This window comes from Poecilia mexicana, unplaced genomic scaffold (assembly GCF_051168715.1).
Source record: "Poecilia mexicana isolate PSO_F unplaced genomic scaffold, ASM5116871v1 scaffold_10, whole genome shotgun sequence".
Lineage (NCBI taxonomy): Eukaryota > Metazoa > Chordata > Actinopteri > Cyprinodontiformes > Poeciliidae > Poecilia > Poecilia mexicana.
In genome coordinates, this window is record NW_028263379.1 from 32,548 (window position 1) to 52,936 (window position 20,389).

At 41.7% G+C, this 20,389-nt stretch overlaps 2 protein-coding genes across 9 annotated transcripts in view; both read left to right on the plus strand.

Moving 5' to 3' along the window:
- Window positions 1–307: 307 nt before the first annotated feature.
- immt (inner membrane protein, mitochondrial (mitofilin)) lies at window positions 308–16,729 on the plus strand. 6 transcript variants are annotated; one of them, XM_014986234.2, is made up of 14 exons: window positions 308–510; window positions 1,731–1,798; window positions 1,920–2,109; window positions 3,476–3,599; window positions 4,402–4,497; window positions 6,736–6,900; window positions 7,228–7,361; window positions 9,238–9,341; window positions 9,537–9,672; window positions 11,287–11,416; window positions 11,529–11,752; window positions 11,831–11,962; window positions 13,926–14,055; window positions 15,831–16,729. In XM_014986234.2, the coding sequence occupies exons 1-14, from the start codon at window positions 469–471 to the stop codon at window positions 16,436–16,438; spliced, it is 2,283 nt and encodes a 760-aa protein (XP_014841720.2). In that variant the 5' UTR covers window positions 308–468; the 3' UTR covers window positions 16,439–16,729. The 6 variants fall into 6 exon arrangements, with proteins under 6 accessions (XP_014841720.2, XP_014841723.2, XP_087865388.1 ...); XM_014986237.2 differs by having other exon boundaries at window positions 6,781–6,900; XM_088009262.1 differs by having other exon boundaries at window positions 4,405–4,497; window positions 6,781–6,900.
- Window positions 16,730–19,444: 2,715 nt separating this feature from the next.
- The window catches only part of ccdc142 (coiled-coil domain containing 142), a 28,134-nt gene continuing 27,189 nt past the window's right edge, over window positions 19,445–20,389 (plus strand). Inside the window, exon 1 of one of the 3 annotated variants that reach the window (XR_015764394.1) lies at window positions 19,445–19,806. Coding sequence is in view for 1 of the 3 variants with exons in the window: in XM_088009263.1 (XP_087865389.1) it covers window positions 19,805–19,806 (2 nt within the window). In the remaining 2 variants the exon portion in view is untranslated. The remainder of the gene's footprint in view (window positions 19,807–20,389) is intronic. The other 2 variants (XR_015764395.1, XM_088009263.1) reach the window with 2 other exon arrangements.

The following is a 20,389-nucleotide window of genomic DNA, read 5'->3' on the forward strand; positions in this document are numbered from 1 at the left end:
GGACAATTAGGTGTACATATTTTAACTTGCATATTTATGCAGTTAAATTATAAACATTAAAAGTATGTTATTTACTTTTAAATAACATAAAAAAGTAAATATGCTTTTACTTTTTTAAAAGCATATTTAAAAAAGTATGCTTTTTTTAAAGCATACTTTAACAAGTGGAGACTTTAATGGTTGTATTCTAATAGTAATTAAACAGAGAAGTTAGTACAGCTTTAAAATGAGGTTCTGGGTCTGCTTTTGGATAAGGCACTCCCAGGTGATCCCTCTCCGCGCCACTGCGTGGCAGTAAAGCTCCTATAGGCTGAGTATTCCACCGGAAATGATCCATAAGCGCCGAGAAGAAGAGCCCTGTCAGATGCTGGTGTACGTCAGTTAGACAAAAGCCAGAAGGAAAAAGTGAGCAAAGTGGTGCTGAGTGGGTAGTTCTAGGTCGGAATTCAGAAAAAGGAAGCGAGGACCATGCTGAGGGTTTGTCTGCGTGGAGTCAAGGCCACAGCTCAGGTAGGACTGAAATTACACTGCAGCTGTTAGCTGCCATGTTGGTGTTAGCTTGTCATTCAATGACCCGCAGCTTGGTTCAAGGTGCCTCAGAGAGCTCACTGCTAATCTGCAATTGTGTGGTTGTTCGGATCTTTCTGACGACAGCGGTTCCAGCACGCTGGTCCTTAGTGTGAAATACATTTTCACTTTAAACGAACCTGTGGTCTCTTTACCTTCTTGGTCAGGGAACTGACTAAAGGTCCTCACACTTCAGCCAAGGAAAAGGAAAAAGCGTAAGAAAAGTTTGGAACCATTCGACGCGAGACGTTATTGGTGAAATGTCATGGCGGGATTGTGACGCAGTGAGTTGTTACGCTCTGTGAGGAGCAGCAGACCCTTTAGTGCAGTGGTCTCAAAATCCAGTCCTCAAAGGCCAGACTCCTGCAACTTTTAGATATCTCTGCTTCAGCATAGCTGGCTCTCATATGAACTTATTAGCAGAGCTTTGTAGAGCTTGACTTGAATTTAGCCTGATCGGCTTTGTCAGAAACTCCAAAAGACACAGGTGGAGGCCTCCACAATCGCCTGGATCTGACTAGCTGACAAACGGACCACAGTTTGTGAGGCTGAAGGGCCACAGGGGACTGTACTCTCACCACTCCTTTCCACTCTCTACACTTCAGACAAGAGGCTAAGTACAGAGAGCTGGTGGCATGTTGTGGGAACAATCATCTCATTTTGAATGTAAACAAAACAAAGGAGATGATTTTCGATTTCAGGAGAAACGGGGTTAGATTAATTTGTTCCAGATTTGTGATGCATAGAAGCTGATTGCTTCTTCTCCATGATTGATTCTGGACCAGGACCAGAACCTTCAACAGACCAGAACCAGAAGACCTGAGAGGTCTGGAAGGTTGATACAATAACAACAGATCTTTAATATATTGTGGTGTTTAGCTGTACAGCGATTTATAAACTAACAGCAGTATTTTTAAAGTTATATGAGCTCCAGGGAGCCAGTGGAAGGACTTTAGAACTGAGGATCAATAATAACTCTTGAACAGGATGAATTACAACATTTATTTTTCTTAACTGGGCTAAGGAATAGGTCTGGATGTGTTGTAGTCATTCTAAAGAGAATTCAGGACAGAACATAACAGAAGGTTTCTTGGTTCTGATGTTAAAACTGAAGTGAAGATCCATGTGGCTTGTTTCTTTTTGTGTGTCCCATTACCTTCTAGAAGAGCTCTGGGAGAATCCGTCTGACTAATGTGCAGCAGTGCAGGGAATACACCACAGGAGAAAGCAGGTAATGCCGTCATATCTGAGCTGAATTTAAGGCAAATATTCCAGTCAACTTTTTATTGCTTATTGCAATTACTAAGTTGCATTCTAACATTCCTTGTGTGTGCTCCCCTCTTCCACCTCAGTGGTGCTTCCAGAGTGGTAGCAGCTGGCTTGTTGACAGTAACTGGGGGCATTGGAGGCACAATCATCTACGCCAAGTGGGACCACAAGTTTCGAGCAGCAGTGGAGAAAAATGTTCCATATTCGGAATGGCTGTTAGGTCTGGCTTTGGGACCTGCTTCTCAAGATGCAGGTCTTCCCATCAGGAAACAGGTTAGTTGAACCCCACCACAGCACCAGTTCCCTCCAGATATTGTCTCTAAGCACTTTATTGAAACAATTTAGTTCACACCAATGTTACAGACGATATCAAAGCCCGTTACATCCATTCCTAACTGATCCTAGTTGTCAACCAATGCAGTGAAGTTCTGTTCACTCATTAAACTGTTTAAAAGTTTTCTGTCAAAGGAAACCCAGCAGATTGCATGAAGTCAGTGACTGCAGCATCAGCATGTCACTGTGTCTGATGCAGACATTTCTTTTATCTGGGTCAAATCTTTACTGTTTTAATTCCATCACTGTTTGGTTGAAGGTGTGATTTTTCTTTGTTTTGTTTTTTTTTCCTGAGGCACTGTGTGTTGCTCCCAGCCTTCAGATTGGCCAATGACACAGAGCTATCCCCTGCTATTCTCATGACTTTAGAACAGAAAACCCTGAATAAGGTGGAAGTTAATTTATGGTAAAATAGAGCATCACACACCTCTTCTTATTCTACCACTCGTGCCCAAAAACCTTCTACTATTAGATAATCATGGTAAAACTAGGTAAAACATTGTAAAATTAAGGAAATTGCCCAGCGAATTTCCTTAATTTTGGGAGATCGGTGATCAGCTCATACTTGCATGTGAGTCTTATCTTATCCACCGATCTTATCTACTTCTGCCAAGGTACAAAGATTAACCACTCTCCTCTTCTGCTCTCCTGTGAGATATGCTTGACTGACAGACCGGCCCACCAGGTCATGTCTGCACGTTTGCAGTTAACAATAGTCACCCCACAGTTACCAATTCAGCTACTTACTTGCTATATTTAGCAACATTTCAGACAAAAAAAAAAAAAAAAAATCTGCCAAAATCAGAGTCAGCAGGTGAGGCTTTTTAATGACCTGCCATCGGTGCACCTAATAAAACCATGTCAGCCTCTGTTAGTTCTGGCTGAATGTCTGAATGAATCCTTTTACATTTAAACATGCTTTGATGTATGAAAAAGATTTCTGCCATAGCAGTCAACTCTAAATATAGACTGTTGGATTATATTGGAAAGAAAGAGAGAGCTCCCTGATCTGTCAGGTCTGATTGATGGAGATTTGACTCTTTCAGTTCTAAGAGAATGGGGCAAAGCCTTACCCCTTCTATCATTCACAATACACAGAGATTCTACAGTGAAGCAAGGCAGTGACAGTCTGATGCTGTGTGTGTGAAAGCATCTTTACTTCAGATATGCCTGAAAACCAGCAGAAGTAATTCTACCTGTAGGTGCTTGCAAGTTTCAGTTCTGGTTGTTTCCTCACGTTGGTTTGAGACACTCAATTAAAATCCTTTGGTTGTGGAGTGAGTCTGCTCTTCTGTTTGCTGTTTAGATGGAGTCCATCCAGCCTCCTTCTATGATGGAAAAACAGATGAGAACGTCCAAAGCGAAGTCAGAAAAGAAACTAAAAGAGACAACAGAGCCCGCATTGTCACAGCCGACACAAAACATCCAGGGTAAAACCTCACTGCGTTGGCATGGTTTTCTCAAAACTTTTTGCTGTATTTATAAAAAGAATTGTTTCTTAACAAACCATTTCCAACAGATTTGCAAAACAATTTCTTTCTTCATAGCAATGTCTGGAGAAATTTCTTCTTCCATACTTTCACTCTGAAGTCAAACTGCATCTGCTTGATTGACTTGTTTCTTCCCAAAGGAGCAAACTAGAAGGCAGTAAAAGGGAACAGGGAGGAAACACCTCCAAACAATTACAAATGACCTGGAAAAAATTAAATAAATCCATATGTAACATTTTGAAATAAGCTTTCGAAACTTGTATTGTTACCAAACATCAGTTTATTATTGATTTATTTAGCAAATTATGCCAAATTAGTGGTGGCTCACATAAAAGGTAAAAGATGGTGTGGCAGCATTGTTTAAAGAGAGAAGGTCCCCATATACCCACAAAGGTAATATGGGGACTTTCCATGTATATTTTATGATATTGGACTGTAATGTCAACTCTGACAGTGGGACTACTGATGGAAACTAGTTTAAGCTAAAGTTGGTGCAAAGCATCTTTTTATTGTTTTTTCTCACATTGTCCCTGTTCTAAATAAACTAAACTAATTTTCTCTTGCTTTTTAACTGGGACACTGAGATTTGACTCAGGTTTTCTAATTGTCACTTTAAAGGTATTTTTTTTTTTAGTTTTGGCTCATTTTATAATTTACCCTTCATTGTGACATTTTTGTAACATTTCTAACAAACCAGTCAAAGCATTGTATGAGTGTTTTCCTTGTTCAATGGGTTTCCAAGCAGAGGCTTCAGCAGAGGCGACTCAGATCATCTCGGCCATCAGTGAGGTCCAGTCCATTCCAGCTCCATGCGACACCGAGCCCGCAGCAGCTGCAGGTAGCATGTTTCACTCATGCCGTGCCAACATTGAGCTTCCTCATCCTTCGAACGTTTCCACAGGTTCTGATGGAACAGAACCTGTGAAGCAGCTGTAAAAATAGGTTACCACAGCAACCTCCCCAAAACGTCATCCACCTACAGACTGGACTATTTGATTTATGCTAGAAAGGCCATTCTGTAACTCTGTTGTTGAAAACAACAAATACTAAAGCAGGTTTTAGGTTCAAAATGGGACTTATTGGAACAAATAGGTAAATCCCAGCTTGAACACACACTGTCCAAGTTGTTGTTTCTGGGGGGAGAACTGTGTTTAAATATTTCATTCAAGATGGGAGAAATTAATATATTTTTGTCAAAAAGTGGTGAAGAAAAAACAGAAGTCTGCTCCACTTATAAGAATGTTGCATTACTCAGGTGCTGGTAGGTTTTTAAATCGACCTAGCAGTTGCTAGCTGGGTGCGCTAGGTGGCCTTGTGTGCTTTAATCCCACTGAATGATGCAACATGAGCATCATTGGTTCTATGGGCAGTGTTTGCGTTGATGCTTTGTGACTTTAAGAGAAACTGATCACTTTCCCTCGTTGCTAGTCGACAAACATGAGGCCGCCTCACCCAACAATGTTTCACCTGTCAGTAGTGGTTCAATATTTATTGTTCAAACACTTTATAGTCCAGGAAATAAGGACAATACCTGCATATAAATGAGACTCATCACACGTGTGTAAAAGTTCTAGAAGTGTTAGCATGTTACACACACTGTCCATAATAATGTACTGAGATATTTTCTGACTGAAGTGTATATGCAGCTGTTCCTAAGAACAACCTTATTATTCATCACTTTTTACATTTACTGCCAGTATTAGCTTCTGGGGTGCAGTGGTGGTGTAGGTGTAAAGCGTGACTCCTGTCTTACTCCTTGACTCGGCCATCACATGTTTGAGTCCCACTCTCACAGCCCACCTTCCTGTCTGACAATTGTCAAACTCTTACGGTCCATAATTTTTTTTAAAGCAAGCTTCTTATTTAACTACCTGCTTGATGAATCATTTGTAATCTGCCTAAACTTCTGTCCAAGGACTGATGGGTGTGGAGTAACACCCATCAGTCAAGCTGAAACTTGTCTAGAAACTTTAGATTTTAGGACAAACTTCTGTGTGGACTAATAAGCCTGTTCTATATGTTGTTCCAACATGTAGCAAAAGAGGAGGAGCTCAACAGTCAGGGTGTCAGGATGGGAATATGGTTTCTGGTGTATTTCTAGTGGCAAAAAATCTAATGTCTCGACATCTGAAAACAGCCACAGCTTACCAGAGTTCTATATATAACAAAAGTTCAGCAACTATGCAACAGAAAGTCAAAACTAACCAAAAGTAGCAGAAATAACACCAGTCATCCTGCTGAACTAACTAGAGCAGAAGGTTGCTGAAGATAAATAAAATAAATGTGCAGAGACTAAAAAAGATCAAGTTTTAGTGGCTCAGAGAAAGTTCTGTCAGATCTGGATCTGAGGGTCTTTGGAGCTAAATTTTGCAGTCACATTCAGTTTGATTTAAACAATCTGTAGCATAGAGACTTCAAACACCCAGTGATCATTTGAGGAAAATCCAGCAGGACACATCCGGCTGCAGTGAGTTGGAGCACCTTTATCTTGGCTCAGTGCAATCAGTGGTTAGACCAGTGCTTTTCAATTCCGGTCCTCACCGCCCCCTGCCCTGCATGTTTTAGGTGTTTCCCTTCTACGACACAACTGGATTGAATCTGTGGGTGATTAACAGGCTTCTGCAGTATTTGACGGTCATGCAATCATTTGAATCAGCTGTTCTGGAATAGAGGTACATCTAAAACATGCAGAGCAGGGGGGCGGTGAGGACAGGAATTGAGAAGCTGGGTTAGACTGACAGAAGATACTACTGATGTCTCCAGAGAACATCTCAGGTTCTTCAGTACCTGAGATGTTCTTCACCTGCTGCTGTTAGAATGTGACACGCACACCAGTCACTTCAACTGACTTCAAAAAAGATTAATGTTTTAATTAATGTTAGAAGTGAAAAAAGTAAAACGTTTTGCACTTCTGACATTTTGAACATGTTAAAATGTGTAAAATGCTTTTAAACATGTTAACAGTGCAGTCTAGAATGAAAAGGCTGAAAACCCAAGCAGAGCAGGCTGCTGCTACTGGAAACTAACATGTCTAAAAGTATCCTTTGTTAAAGTGATATGTGTTGGTTTTCCTTAGAGGACTGTAAAGAATGCAGTGATCATAATATTGCCTTGGAAACAGCGGCTGTCCTTCAGGAGACAGAGTCGGCTGGAGCAGCAGAGCCTCTGAGAGAGCGGTCAGCAGAAGAAGTGGCTGCTAGGCTGGCCCAACAGAATCAGGACGAAAAAGACATTATCGCATGTGAGTTTTCAGTAACACACACACACACACACAATATTACTCATCTCAACTTTTACATACTTATGAGTGTTCAGTGGGACTGATATGTTGCCTAGAATAACATTGTTACTCTCAGGTTGTGTTACCTCACATCTGTGGTTTAATTTTTTGATAAAGTATAAAATCAATAATTGTGGAAAACTTTCTTCATAAACTTGTTTATTTTGTCATAATATGACCTGACAAGGTTAATGGGTGAATATAATAGTTGTCTGTACTTTAGACGACCAAGTAAAACTGAAATGCCATGTGAGCTGTAAACTTCAGCATCTTGTGTGTGTGTTGCAGCGCTGTCGGCCCGACTGGACGACTCCCTGGCCAGTTCTGCCAAGGCAACACTGCAGGCTATTGGAGCTCAGGAGGCGGCTCTGCAGGCCATCACTCAGCACACACACAAGCTAAAGGAGGCAATGGAGACAGAGGTACAGAGTCACATTTATATACACACTAATTACTGTACTGTTGCTGCTAGTGCAGTGGTTTTCAATTATTTTCTGTTACCCCCCAGGGAACTGATTCCCTGGGGGGTAACAGAAAATACATATTACATATTTACATATTTAAGCTAACAGTAAAACTTTGCAAAACTTGTAAAAATTAGAACTTAAAAGGGTATATAGTTTTTAAACATTTTTTGTGCAAAATTTGCAACAATATTGCTTGTATTCCAGCTTGTCAGAAGATATGAAAAGTGCATTTTATGATCATAGTAAGTAGGGAGGCTTTATCTATGTCCTGGCCTTTTTCTGAGAGCTACCACTACTTGGTTATAACAAAGTAAGGCCAGACTTGGAGTTTTTTTACTGGTTTGTTTGAAATATGACACTGAAGCTGTGATAATACAAGAATAAAGTTGCAATTTTATGAGAACTCTGTACCACACTGTGCTAAAATGAGGAATACTGAGGGTCTTGTAAAGTTATTGTTGGTATTGGTTTTACAAATAAGAAAATACTTAATCTTTTAACACATCAGAATCAAACATCAGCCGCAGGACTTTGAAACAATTATTTAAAGAACTGTTTAGTTCAAAGAACTTGCTGAGCTATTCACGTCAGGTCTTGATAACTCTATAGAAGCTTTTTTTCTTACTAAAGTGGCGTTTTTTTCCCTTGTCTTTTAAAGACTTTATAGTGTAACTATTCACGTAATATTACTTTATTCATCAAACTTATAACACTCATGTTGCAATAAAATTTGTGAAATTTCATTGTCACAAATTTCTCTATCTCTCCTCTGTTTTGGTAGATATGTTTCTAAACATCCGCGCTCGTATCGTCAGCTCCGTTAACGTAGACGCCTCATGGACCACTCTTGCCTATTTTCATTGACTTGACATAAGGCGGCCATCTTGGAGCGGTTGCCCCCTCTCCTAGGTGCTATATGGTTGGCAGGCGCAGTGCAATATCACCGCATTTAATCAATCATATCTCGATAAGTACTAAACAAATGTTCACACTGTTTTGCTGAAAACATTATTAAAACGGCTATCATAGCTACATGTGATTGATACATGGTTCAGCATATTTGAATATTCTTAGTGAGGTTAATAGAATAGGAATGGAATATTTTGATTTCATGTATGATGATCATTTTACAAAACACAGCTACTCATAATTTTATATTTATTTGGTAATATCAATACATATTTATATAAGTATACAAGCATAAAATGTAGAGGAACACAGATTATTAAATAATGATTAATACTGAATGATATATATACATATATATACATATATATATATATATATTAGGCTATGCATTTTTATAGACAGATTTTTCTTTTGAAAACAGCTGGAAGCATCAGGGGTTCCTCTGAGCCTCATTTGTTCTCAAGTCTTCGTCTTCTGATTCAGTGTGTGACAACAGGGAAATCTAGACAGAAAAGATGAGAAATGGTTCAAATAGCCACACAGTGTTACTGATTAATGACAATTATTTTGAGGGCTTTTCTTTATTTTGTTGTGAATTTTATAAATTTTAAAGCCATTCACTGTTTATGGTAAATAAAAGTCTATAAAATGCTTGAGGGTGGTAAATGTAGCAAAATCAGGAAAATAGCCCAAATGTGTGTGTAAAGTTAGGAGACACAAGGCAGAGCAGATGTGCTCACAGTGCTGCATGGCTGCAAGAAGCTTCTCCATCCAGGAATAAGCACTGGAGTAGAAACAGGGTGGGTCTTGTTTATGGTGTACAAGAGCTGTTAGCTGAAAGTTCTAATAAAATGATTTTAGCACATATCCTTTGCTAATGATTAATTTTTTGATGTTGAATTTCATGTTTTGATGAATGCAGGGTCCAACGGAGGAAAAGTCAACCCAGTGGAAAGATCTAGAAGCTGCTCTGGCAGACAGAACAACTTCTGTGAATGTTGCCAAAACTGCTCTTGTCAAAGCCAAGTAAGACATGTACACACATTCAGAGCCTGCTGCGATGAATTCAACTTGTCTTTACACACAGTATTTTGTTTATATGTTTTGTAAACAAAAATATCTTAAAAATAATGTTTTTACTGTCATGGAGGCATGTTTATTTTGTCTTGAATTCAGACAGTTGAGGTAAATCTTCACATTGATTTCTTTCCACTATTGCAGTGAAACTCTGGACGGTCTAAAATCAGTGATTGACAAATCCAGAGGGTTGAAGATTACAGCTGCACGGCCGCTGATCTTAGCAGCAGAAGAGAATCTCCATAAAATGGTGGTAGACTTAGACAAAGTAGTCTCCAAGGTAAGGCCTGGTTATAAGGGTTGCTCTGATCAGGTTTTTTCTGCCGATTCCAATACTGATCACGATTGGCTGTTAATTTTTCACTTTAGGTATAAATGCTACTATGTGATCTGGCAAAATAGAACCAAAGAATTGCCTAATTTAGACAAAAGTATGCAAAATTCTTGCAGGCACAATGCAGCAGGTATTCAGTCAAAAAGACAAATGTAAAACCTGTAATCAGTACAATATTTAACAACAAGGCTCTCAACAGCTTAATTATGCATAATTAAGCTGTTGAGCTTAATTTTACAGCTCAATTGAGCTTTATAAAGTGAAATAAAACTCACATCACTGCCTATATCAAATGGTGTCAAGCAAAATATAAAACATTCATTCAAAGTCAAATGCAGGTTGCGCCAAAATAAACAACCCTAAATACTAAATCAAAACTGCCTGAGAGCATGGCTAGCTGTTTTCTGCTGGCTCTGGTTGGTTGTTTTTGATCGAGCAGCGTAATACTGCAGAATACAGGAAGAGGACAGATGAGCTCGATTTCCCCCCGGCCCCCTCACACACAGCTCATCTGTGTCATGTTGAGACCACAAAAGTTTTCATACATGTGTAAAAACATCTTTTTTAAAATTGCGTGCTGCAGCTTTACGGAGACACTGGATGTGAAAGTTCACCGTCTGGTGGAGCACGAACTGTGCCACATCTGTGAAATGTTACGTCTCAGAACGTAGCGGTGGTTTAACAGCAAAAGCAATACCCAGCATGTTACACCCCCAGCCCAATGACTTAAGTTATTTTTCAGGTTATATGCTTAGCTTTCTGACCGTCGTACTCATCCAAGTGTGCACTGCTTTATCTGCTGCCTGGCTGCTCCAGATGTCTTTTTTACCTTCAGTCAGCCTCAAAAACTCACTGTACTTCTTCAAGTGCTTGTTTTTTTTAAATGTCATATTAAATTAAAGCTTTGTGTTGATGTATTTTGGCGTGCTTCATCTATGAGGTATTTTTCCCTCACAAGAGGCAAACTTGCCCATCCACTCTCACAGTAATGTCTTGTGGAGCGTTAAAGTTCCGCCTGCACAGTGTGAAGAAAAGGGGAACAAATTATTAGCTTCCTACCTTCAGACTGATTTGTTTAAAAATGCACTACTATGTCAGTTCTGCTGATAAATTTCTGACAAGTTTTGTCTGTTCCAGTCAGATGTAATCTGTGAGGAGCAAGAGATGCTGCTCACACACTGCTAGCTTTTCTCAGGGCATGGAACAGTTTCAGGGATAGAGCTTTCTCATGTTGGGAGAACTTGGTGACAACAAACCATTTTCTTGTCCTGATCTTCCCATCTGACTATGATCACCTTGGAGCTGATCATTAGCTAACTTTGTTTTGTTCCACATATTCCTGGATTTGGTTTTCAATTTTAAATGTTTAAAATCATTTTTAACTGGGCACTCCATCATATTTTTCCTCTTCTCTATATGCTTACATGTTCTAATAATGTAAATCAGTGACAGTGTGCAGTACTTTAGGTTTTGTTTATATGTACATAGACTTCCTAAGATCTGCTCATGGTTCCACATCCAGAACACCCTTTAACCCTCACCCCGTCTCCTGGATTGTAGGTCCAATCAGCAGAGTCGGAAGCAAAGATTGTGGCCCAGTACACTGAACTGGTTAATGAAGCCAAGCAGCAGTTTCAGAGGGAAGTGAGTAGCCTAACTCCAGAGATCCAGGCCAACTGGAAAGGCCTTAGTAAGTACACACATTATACACATCAACCATTATTGTTCATGCAGGCTCCAGCAGGAGAGTTTAAATGTTTAGTGAATCCTAAGCTAGTTGTGTGTGTGTGTGTTGTGTGTAGCTGGTAAACTGTCAACAGATGACCTGAACGCTTTGATTGCCCACGCACATCGGCGCATTGACCAGCTGAATCGAGAACTGGCTGAGCAGCGAGTCCGAGGACAGATCCACATGGAAGCAGCGCTGGAGCAGCAGAGAGCCGAGGACCAGAAAGCTCTGGACAAAGCCGTCGGCACAGCAACGCAGCACGTTAAAGAGGAGGCCCGACTGGACCAGGAGAGGAAGGTGCAGTGGATTGATGCCTGAGGGAGGCGGCAGGCATCCTGCATATCCATCCTAATGTGAGGCGTGTTGTGCTTGCAGCTGGCTGAGCTGAGAGAAGTGATCGAGGCAGAGATGAGAACTCAGCTGCGGCGGCAGGCGGCTGCTCACACCGACCACGTCCGAGATGTCCTCAAAGTCCAGGAGCAGGAGCTGAGAGCTGAAGCCGAGCAGGTCTCCATCACTATGCACACTTACCGTAGATGGACTAGTCCAGGGGTACTCAAAGTCGGTCCTCGAGGGCCAGAATCCTGCACCTTTTAGGTCTCTCCCTGGTAGTAGTAACAACCTGTTCAGCTTTTCAATCTTCCTCTTAGGCCGTCTAACGAGCCATGATTTGATCCAGGTGCGTTAAACCAGGGAGAGAACTAAAACAAGCAGGATGCCGGCCCTCCAGGTCCGACTTTGGGCTACCCTAGACTAGACTCTATTCCTTAAGAAGGTGGGGAGGGAGGGTTGTCTGTCTGTCTGTCTGTCTGTATGTAGAGGTCTGCTCTGTCCCATCATGCAGAGTCCCTACAGCTGATTGGACAAAGGAGGATGTGCCATACTAGTAGCCAACCTGACCATCCTCTTGATGCACAGTAACTCAGTAAGAATGCCTTCAGTCAGAGGCTCTTTCAGATCTGCTGCAACACAGGCTACTACAGATCTTTCCTGCCAGCAGCTTTAGCGTCTCTCATAATCTCTTATTCTTACAGCAAATGGTTTGGAATTTCCCCCCCAAGAATAGTAAAGTATCATTGAATTAAATGAACAGTATACAGATCAGTTCAAATTCAATTCAAAAACACTTTATCGATCCCAAAGGGACATTAAATAAAAATTTGATTAAATAAACTAAGTTAAAAAAAATGATGAACCTGTAAATATTGCTCATGTCCTCTTTTTTACAAAAACAGACCAGTTGTATGTTTATTGGTTTTACTGAAGAAAAACACTTTTGTCATTTTTTTCACTTTTAGTTGCAACTCTGTCCATCTACTGTGAATAGTAGATGTAGTAGTTCTGTTTTGAATCATACATCACCTTACAATTGTATTCCAATTCCCTCAGCGGAAACCTGAAATCCACTGCAGATAATTATTTTTTTAAAAATCCCTTGCTTGTAAACGGAGTTCCCATTAGACGTCTCTGAGCATGTAGAACATCTTGGAGGAAAACATGTCTGAGGCTGAAGGAGGCCTGACATCTTCCAGCAGCACAACAACAAACACACAGACAGACATATTATGGGATGGTTTAGATCGACACACATTCATGTGATGGAATGGTCTAATCAAAGTCCTAACCTAAATCTTTTTCAAAATTGACGTTTAGACTAGAACTTGAGCTATTTTGTAATCACATGGGCTGGCCTATCTCATTACAGAGGTAGATTCTAAAAGCTCCTGGAGATCAAAATATCTATGGAAGGAAACCTTCAGCTTTCCTTGCATAGAAAGCTGAGGGTCAGAACCTCATTCAGGGTCAGAGAAGAGCCCTTTCATCCCCCGCGGTGCTGTCAGCACACAGAAAGCCAGGGCCAGGCATATTTTATATGGCAAAGAAAACACAAAGAGATTAAGAGAAGGCAACACGGGACCTCTAAATTAAAAAAAAAAAAACAGTTCTGTCTAGGGCTGTGGTTCATTACTTGTTGCTAAATGTTCACGTGTGGATTGTGGGTTATGCCTTAATTTTCTTGTACTGCTGCTGTCCACCAAATGGACAATGGTGAACTAAACAGAGCAGAGCAGAGTTTGTGAGGGAAAAACTGGAGACTGTAGCCTTGGTTCTCTTTACTTCTTACTCTTAACTGGCATCCCATCTGAAATCTGAGCAAGAAGTAAAGAGTTTCGTGAGAATCAAGAATAAGATAAACTTTTATTCAGTTTTCTGAGAGTACATTACAAATGTTGGACAACAGGTTGGACTGGAACTGCATGAAGGAAGAACTAGAAAAACTAGAGGTTATGGTTTTCTAGGGTTTGCTTACTGCTTGTCGGTCTATATATCAGTTATTTTTAAATGTTGAATTCAAGTGTATCATTTCATTTTAAAATGTTTTATATTGCCTGTAATTGTAACAAAATATCTGTTTCTCACCTCTCTAGTGAGGTGACTGGACGTAGTAATGACTGCTGTGCGTTTTCAGGACCTGAGCAGTAAGCTGCTGGAGCAGGAAACCCGGTACCGTCAGCTCACTCAGGAACAGCTCGATGACTTCACTCTGGATATGAATGCTGCCTACGCAAGACTGAAGGGAGTGGAGGAGGCCATAGACAGTAAGATCAACACACGCGTCTCCTCAGAATCACCAGGATAAACTAGAACTACAGTGGATGTCATCAGCATGCACATCCCAGGTTTCTGTTATGTTACAAAATGAGACCATGATAAATAATTTTCCTTGTCCTTTAGCTGACATTTTTTTCTGAACTATTGAACTGAAAAACAAACAGATGTGCTTAGACCAGTGCTTCTCAATTCCGGTCCTCACCGCCCCCTGCCCTGCTTGTTTTAGGTGTTTCCCTTCTGCCACACACCTGGATTGAATCTGTGGGTGATTAACAGGCTTCTGCAGCACTTGATGGCCATGCTGTCATTTGAATCAGCTGTTCTGGAATAGAGGCTCATCTAAAACATGCAGAGCAGGGGGGTGGAGAGGACAGGAATTGAGAAGCACTGGGTTAGGGTAAATGTTTAATGAAGCCATTCAGTCTGTCAGCATGCTAGGTTTCGACTTTCCCACCTTACTGGGCAAAGGTTCTTCATATCTGTCACATTATGAGAGCATCTCTTGTCCATAGCTCTTTTCAGATAATCTCCCAGATTTTCAAATATCTGACTCAGCAAATTTCAAATATCTGACTCAGCAAATTTCAAAAGTTACTATATCTGCCAATAAATCTGCTTTTGGCTGATTCAGAGGTCTCTTTGTGTTCAGCAGCATTTGGGTCAAGACTGATGGGAAATATTCAGAATTTCATTCTCCTTGACAAAGAAACCCCAAAACCTTTTTTGATGTCTTATGTTGTTTCTTTTTGCAAAGTTTAATCCCCAAGCTAAATGCTAACATTTGATCAGTTTAGGGCAGGGGTCTCAAACTCCAGTCCTCGAGGGCCACTGTCCTGCAACTTTTAGATGTGCCTCTGATTCGCCACACCTGAATAGAATAATTAGGTCATTAGCAAGGCTCTGGAGAACTGATCTACACAAGGAGGAGGTAATTAAACCATTTCCTTCCAGTGTTTTGTACCTGTGCCACATCTAAAAACTGCAGGACAGCGGCCCTCGAGGCCTGGAGTTTGAGACCCCTGGTTTAGGGTGTACAAACCTAAGCAAAATCAGTCTGTGTGTAAACTTTGGGATCTTCTGTCTGGCACTTTAGGGTTTCCTACATGCTCTCTACAGAGGAGGATCATGTGATAATTCTTTATCTATTTACCAAATGAAAAATTAGTTCAAAAGCAAAATCACTTCAACATTCCACTAACTCACACTAAGCCAACCTGCAGGGACCCTCAACAGGATCGAAACTAGGACTGAGCTCGGTCTGTTTTTCTCCAAATATTTCTGAAATCAGAAATGTTTGACAGTTGCAATGAAGTTCCTGCAAATACAGGATTTGCAGCTGAATAGCTTTATTGCAGGTTAAAGCTATTCAACTCCAACCTGAATAGCAAAATATGGTCAATTCGAGAATTGTGGGACACCAAGTAATGTATCTGCTACAAGAGTGTCACCATTGTTTTAAACACTTGTGTGATTGAGACTTGTTTTTCTTCAGTAATATTTGTACTGTATAGAAACAGTTCTCTGAGAGGAAGGTCACTGGATTGGACGTGAAATCAAATTATCGAATGTTTGTGTGAAGACAATGGGGGACATTGACCCTGCAGCCTGAAAATATCATCCCAAACAGTAAATTCCTGAATGCTAGCTCTCCAGCTAGCATGTCGCTAGCTGGAGATCTCTAACAGAAGTATTCCTGAAGAATACTTGATTCCTGAACTATTCTTCAGGATGGAAAGTGAATATTGAGTGTTTCTGCCTGCAGGCCATGTGGAAGCAGAGGAGGAGGCCCGGAAAGCTCATCGGCTGTGGCTGTCTGTGGAAGCACTTACCTACACCTTAAAAACAGCCAGCGCTGAGTCTCCCAGCATGCCCCTGGAGGACGCTGCTGAGGCTGTGCGTGCCAGCTGCGTTGACAATGATTTTGCCCTGGCTCTGACGTCAGCTTTGCCTGAAGAATCCCTGAAGCGCGGTGTGTACAGCGAGGCTTCCCTTCGTGCTCGTTTCAACTCTCTGCGATCGCTCGCTCGCAGAGTTGCTCTCATCGATGAATCCCACAACACCCTGTACCAGTACTTTTTATCATATGTCCAAGCTGCACTGCTTTTTGAGAGGCAACAGGAAGTCCCGCCCACCCAGCTACGCAGCGAGGATTTGGATCCCTTCAAGCTGCTCTCATATGCCAGCTACTGCCTAGAGCACGGGGATCTGGAGCTGGCAGCCAAACTGGTGAACCAGCTGCGAGGGGAGGCCAGGAGAGTGGTGGAGGACTGGCTGACTGAAGCCAGACTCACACTGGAAACCAGGCAGGTCATCAGTTTGCTTTCAGCCTATGCCAATGCAGTGGGTTTAGGCACCACCCAGGCTCCATAGCTGCCTCGTTGACTAGGCAACCCAAAGGTAGCATGTATGTTGGTAGAGGAATCCAGCTGGAATGTGGTCGGATCTACAACAGCAAAGGAAAGCGCTATATTGTTGCAGTGAACCATCTATTAACGTTAACCCACAGATTAGTTTCAAATCACTAAGATAAGATGTAGTCTCAGTTTAGGTCTCAGCTTTATTTTCTTTACCTTATTTGGCAACATGCCATGGTCATCTTAATAAATAAGTTATGCTGCACTGTTGTGAATATTGCACATTAAATAAATCATTAAGAAGGAATGCTGTCTATTTACTGCTTTTGTCCTCTGTGGAGTTTTAGTTTAGTCCTTCCAGGTTTCACTTCCTGCTGGTCCTCTGGTCTCCTTCCAGCCCAGTAACCTGCACTGGCAGGAGACACTCATCTCTCTTAACTGAGACTCTGATCTCTGAGACTGTGTGGTGTTTCTGTGAAGGACTGATGAACTGTCCTCACTGTTTTCCACCTCAAGTCTACATGTAAACATGTGAGTATGATCATTCAACAAGAGAACAGCTGTTTTCAGATGTCAAACATTTGAAGTTGTTAGACTTCAAATTCCTCTGTTGAAAATCAAGTGTTGGTGAAATGTTAATAAACAGTAAGAAAGAGAAAGATTTTGAATAAAAAAAGATAACATTAAAACCCACACTCCTTTTCAACCAGGGGGGATGACACCCGCACCCCTGTCCTTTATCTGGGACTTAAACCCAATCTGGGACTTTAGTCAAAAATGCCGTTTGACAAGGACTCCAACCTCTAGGTTTTTAGTTGAAACTCTGTCAGCTGGGACTCTAAATCCCGTAGGACTTTAGTTAAATGTCGTTTAACTGGGACTCTAACCCTAATTTAGCCATAAGCAACTCTAAACAGGTGGGTTTTAAGTTGAGATTTAAAGGCACCCAGTATTTCAGCTGTTTTACAGTTTTCTGGAAGTTTGTTCTAAATTTGTGGCGCATAGAAACTGAATGCTGCTGCTTCTCCTCTAATTTTATTTATCTCTGGAACTGTGACTTGATTACACTTAAACCATAAAGTGAGACTTTGGAGGGGTTTCATGTTATGTGAAGTCACCCCACAGCATCTGGCTGTGATCCCAGTCAGGGCTGACTGGGCTTGTTTTTCTAAAAGTTTAATGAGTTGCATGTTTTTGGGCTTGTTCTTGAACGTGAAGTTGCTCATTTGAGATTGGAAATAAGCAGAGACACAACCAGATGGTTTTAGTCAGGCTCTCCCTATCATGTTTTTGGACTGGGAGGAAGACGGGGCACCCGGAGAGAACCAGCACCAGAGGGGGCGTCAAAACCCCGTATGGATGGGGCGGCGCACCGATTATGTTTTCCCATACACTTCAGCGCGCCTTACGCTCCTTCACCTCGCGCACGTGATGAGGTAAATGTAGCGAGTTTTACCCTTCACGTAACTTCGTCTCGAGGGGGCGGAGGGGGGGAAGCGTACGTTTCCCACGCTCCTTCAACCTTCCTTCGGGGGAGAGGGGTATGGGGGGGGGGGGATTTATGTTTTCGCATCTGAATAATGTGTAGTTGCGCCACTGCCCACCATACACAGAACATGCTAACTCCATGCAGAAAGACCCCAGGCCGGGAATCGAACCCAGGACCTTCTTGCTACCACCAACTGCGCCACTGTAGTCAGTTCACCAGTTGAAGCACAAATCAAACCTTAAAGTTCAACAGTTTGTAAACTGGAATGGAGACTAATATGGACAGCGCAATAAAAGTGAAAACAGCCACGAATGAACCTGTCCGTAAAGTTGCACAACTAAACGTCAATATAATCTTTAATATTAAGACAAGTGTCACCAGAGGCTCAAAAAGTGGGTATGCAGCGTATGCAACGCATAGGGGCGCAGCACCAGAGGGGGCGCCAAAACCCCGTCTGGAGGGGGCGACGCACCGATTATGTTTTCCCATACACTTCAGCGCGCCTCACGCTCCTTCACCTCTCGCACATAACGAGGTACATGTAGCGAATTTTACACTTCACGTAGCGTCGCCTCGGGATGGGGGGCGTCGCTCCTTCACCCTGAAGTTCCTTCCCTCGGTGGGGGGGGGGGGGGGACGCCGATTTATGTTTTCGCATCCACCTGAATAATGTGCAGTTGCGCCACTGAGTGTCACAAATCTGTGCAGCGGACCATCTGAGTTGTGGAGCCGCAGGAGGAGCGCTGTGTGCTGCGCTCTGACAGCAAACGCAGAATAGTTGTTATAGCAAAATCTGGGCGATAGAGCGCAGGTACGACTTGAAGATCAGCGAGAAGAAAAGTATTTACGTAACCCAGCCAGCATACCTAGGTGGGTCCCATATGGGGAAAAGGAGGGCAGACAATATGGGTCCCACATGGGTTTGTCCCCAGTTTCCATGGTGGGTTTGCCTATGTAGGGTCGCCGCCTACATGGGCGCTACATGGCGGTGTATTTACTGATACAGCTGGGATTGTAAACTTCACGGCTCCTTTTTTACCATCGCATTGACAGAGAAAATGTTTTTAATATTTCTGCCACCTCTTCACTGTTATAATTTGTGACCAGTGTGATTTTGTTTATAAATATTAATATGAATACACCCAAATAATAATGAAGTGGTAGAACTCTGAAAAGTTTTAAACTCTAACATAATTTACAGGCCTGTACAGTAAAGTCACAAATTATTCGGGCCATTATGATCTGTGGCCAGGCTATTTGAGGGTTAAATATTATTTTAAATGAGATATGACTTTAATGAAGTGGTGACAGAAACATTAAAAACCGTGTTAAAACACCGCCAGAGTACTTAGAATAATTTCTTAATCATTTAGCGATTTATTAAACGGCCACAGTTGGTTTACATATTTTAAGGACAGCACATAGGCATTCAGTGATGGTCCGTCAAGCAGTTTTCAGAAGCAAATACAAAGTAATGCATTATATTTTCTCCGTCAATGCGATGGTAATAAGGGGGAGCGGTGAATCTATGCTGTGAATGACCATATTTGACTATTTCCGCTCTAGAGCACACGTGTTTCCGCTTGGCAACAGCGCTCCTTCCGCCTACCGACAGATCTGTTGATGCTCTTTACCCCAAAGGATTTTCGTTTCACCTGATTCCCCCCCCCCTCCGATTTCAGACTTGAAATTGAACGTAGCATGAACACGGGATTAAAAAGCGCCCCTGTTCTGTGCAGATTGTGGTGACAGACAGGCGCAGTTCAGGACAATGCTGCGTCTGTTCGGAACATTTCTGTCGAACTTTAAACGCCTTAGAAGATCTGAGGCTAAAGGCTAGCTGGAATAAGCTGTCCCCGTCCAAGACGCTCCGTTGCTGGGAGAAGTAACGAGATGTTGGTAAAAAGTAAAGTTCTGTCATTATTGACATTCTTTAGCTAAACTGTTGAACTTTAAGGTTTGATTTGTGCTTCAACTAGTAACCGCTGGCTACTGAATGCATGAAAACAACCCTCATGCAGGTTGCTTTCATGCCCTCACTGCTTTAAATCCAGCCAAAGTTGTTCACCGTCACCTGGATACGAACAGGAAGAGCTGCACCATCCAGACATGATACCAAATCAGAACATGATAGCAAAATGTGCCCTAATAATGCTTGTCATGAAGGTATTCAGGAAGTGTGTTTGATCTGGAGAAACCACTTGGAGTATTAGCTGTGTTTATCTGTTGAAAGTGTTGTTGTTTGATTTGTTTGCAGATAGCTGCTAGTTTCTTTGTTTTGCTAATAATTGTCTTCTGCGTGGGGTTTGCACAGAAACACAGTACAAGAAAGGTTCCAGTTGGCTTTGGAGAAATGTTTAAGAGCTCAATACTAGTTGAAAACTTACAGTTTAAAACTCATTTTTACAGTATTTTATTATATTGGATAATTTAAATTGATTGGAGTTTTATTCAGCTTTTTCTTTCAGATTGGGAACC

Bases quoted from the DNA above. Each gene is read 5' to 3' on its own strand.
- immt (XM_014986234.2), top strand. From the start codon at position 469: ATGCTGAGGGTTTGTCTGCGTGGAGTCAAGGCCACAGCTCAG. The intron at 11,417-11,528 runs GTAAGTACACAC...TGTTGTGTGTAG, and splicing joins GGCCAACTGGAAAGGCCTTA to CTGGTAAACTGTCAACAGAT. The intron at 11,963-13,925 runs GTCTCCATCACT...GTGCGTTTTCAG, and splicing joins TGAGAGCTGAAGCCGAGCAG to GACCTGAGCAGTAAGCTGCT.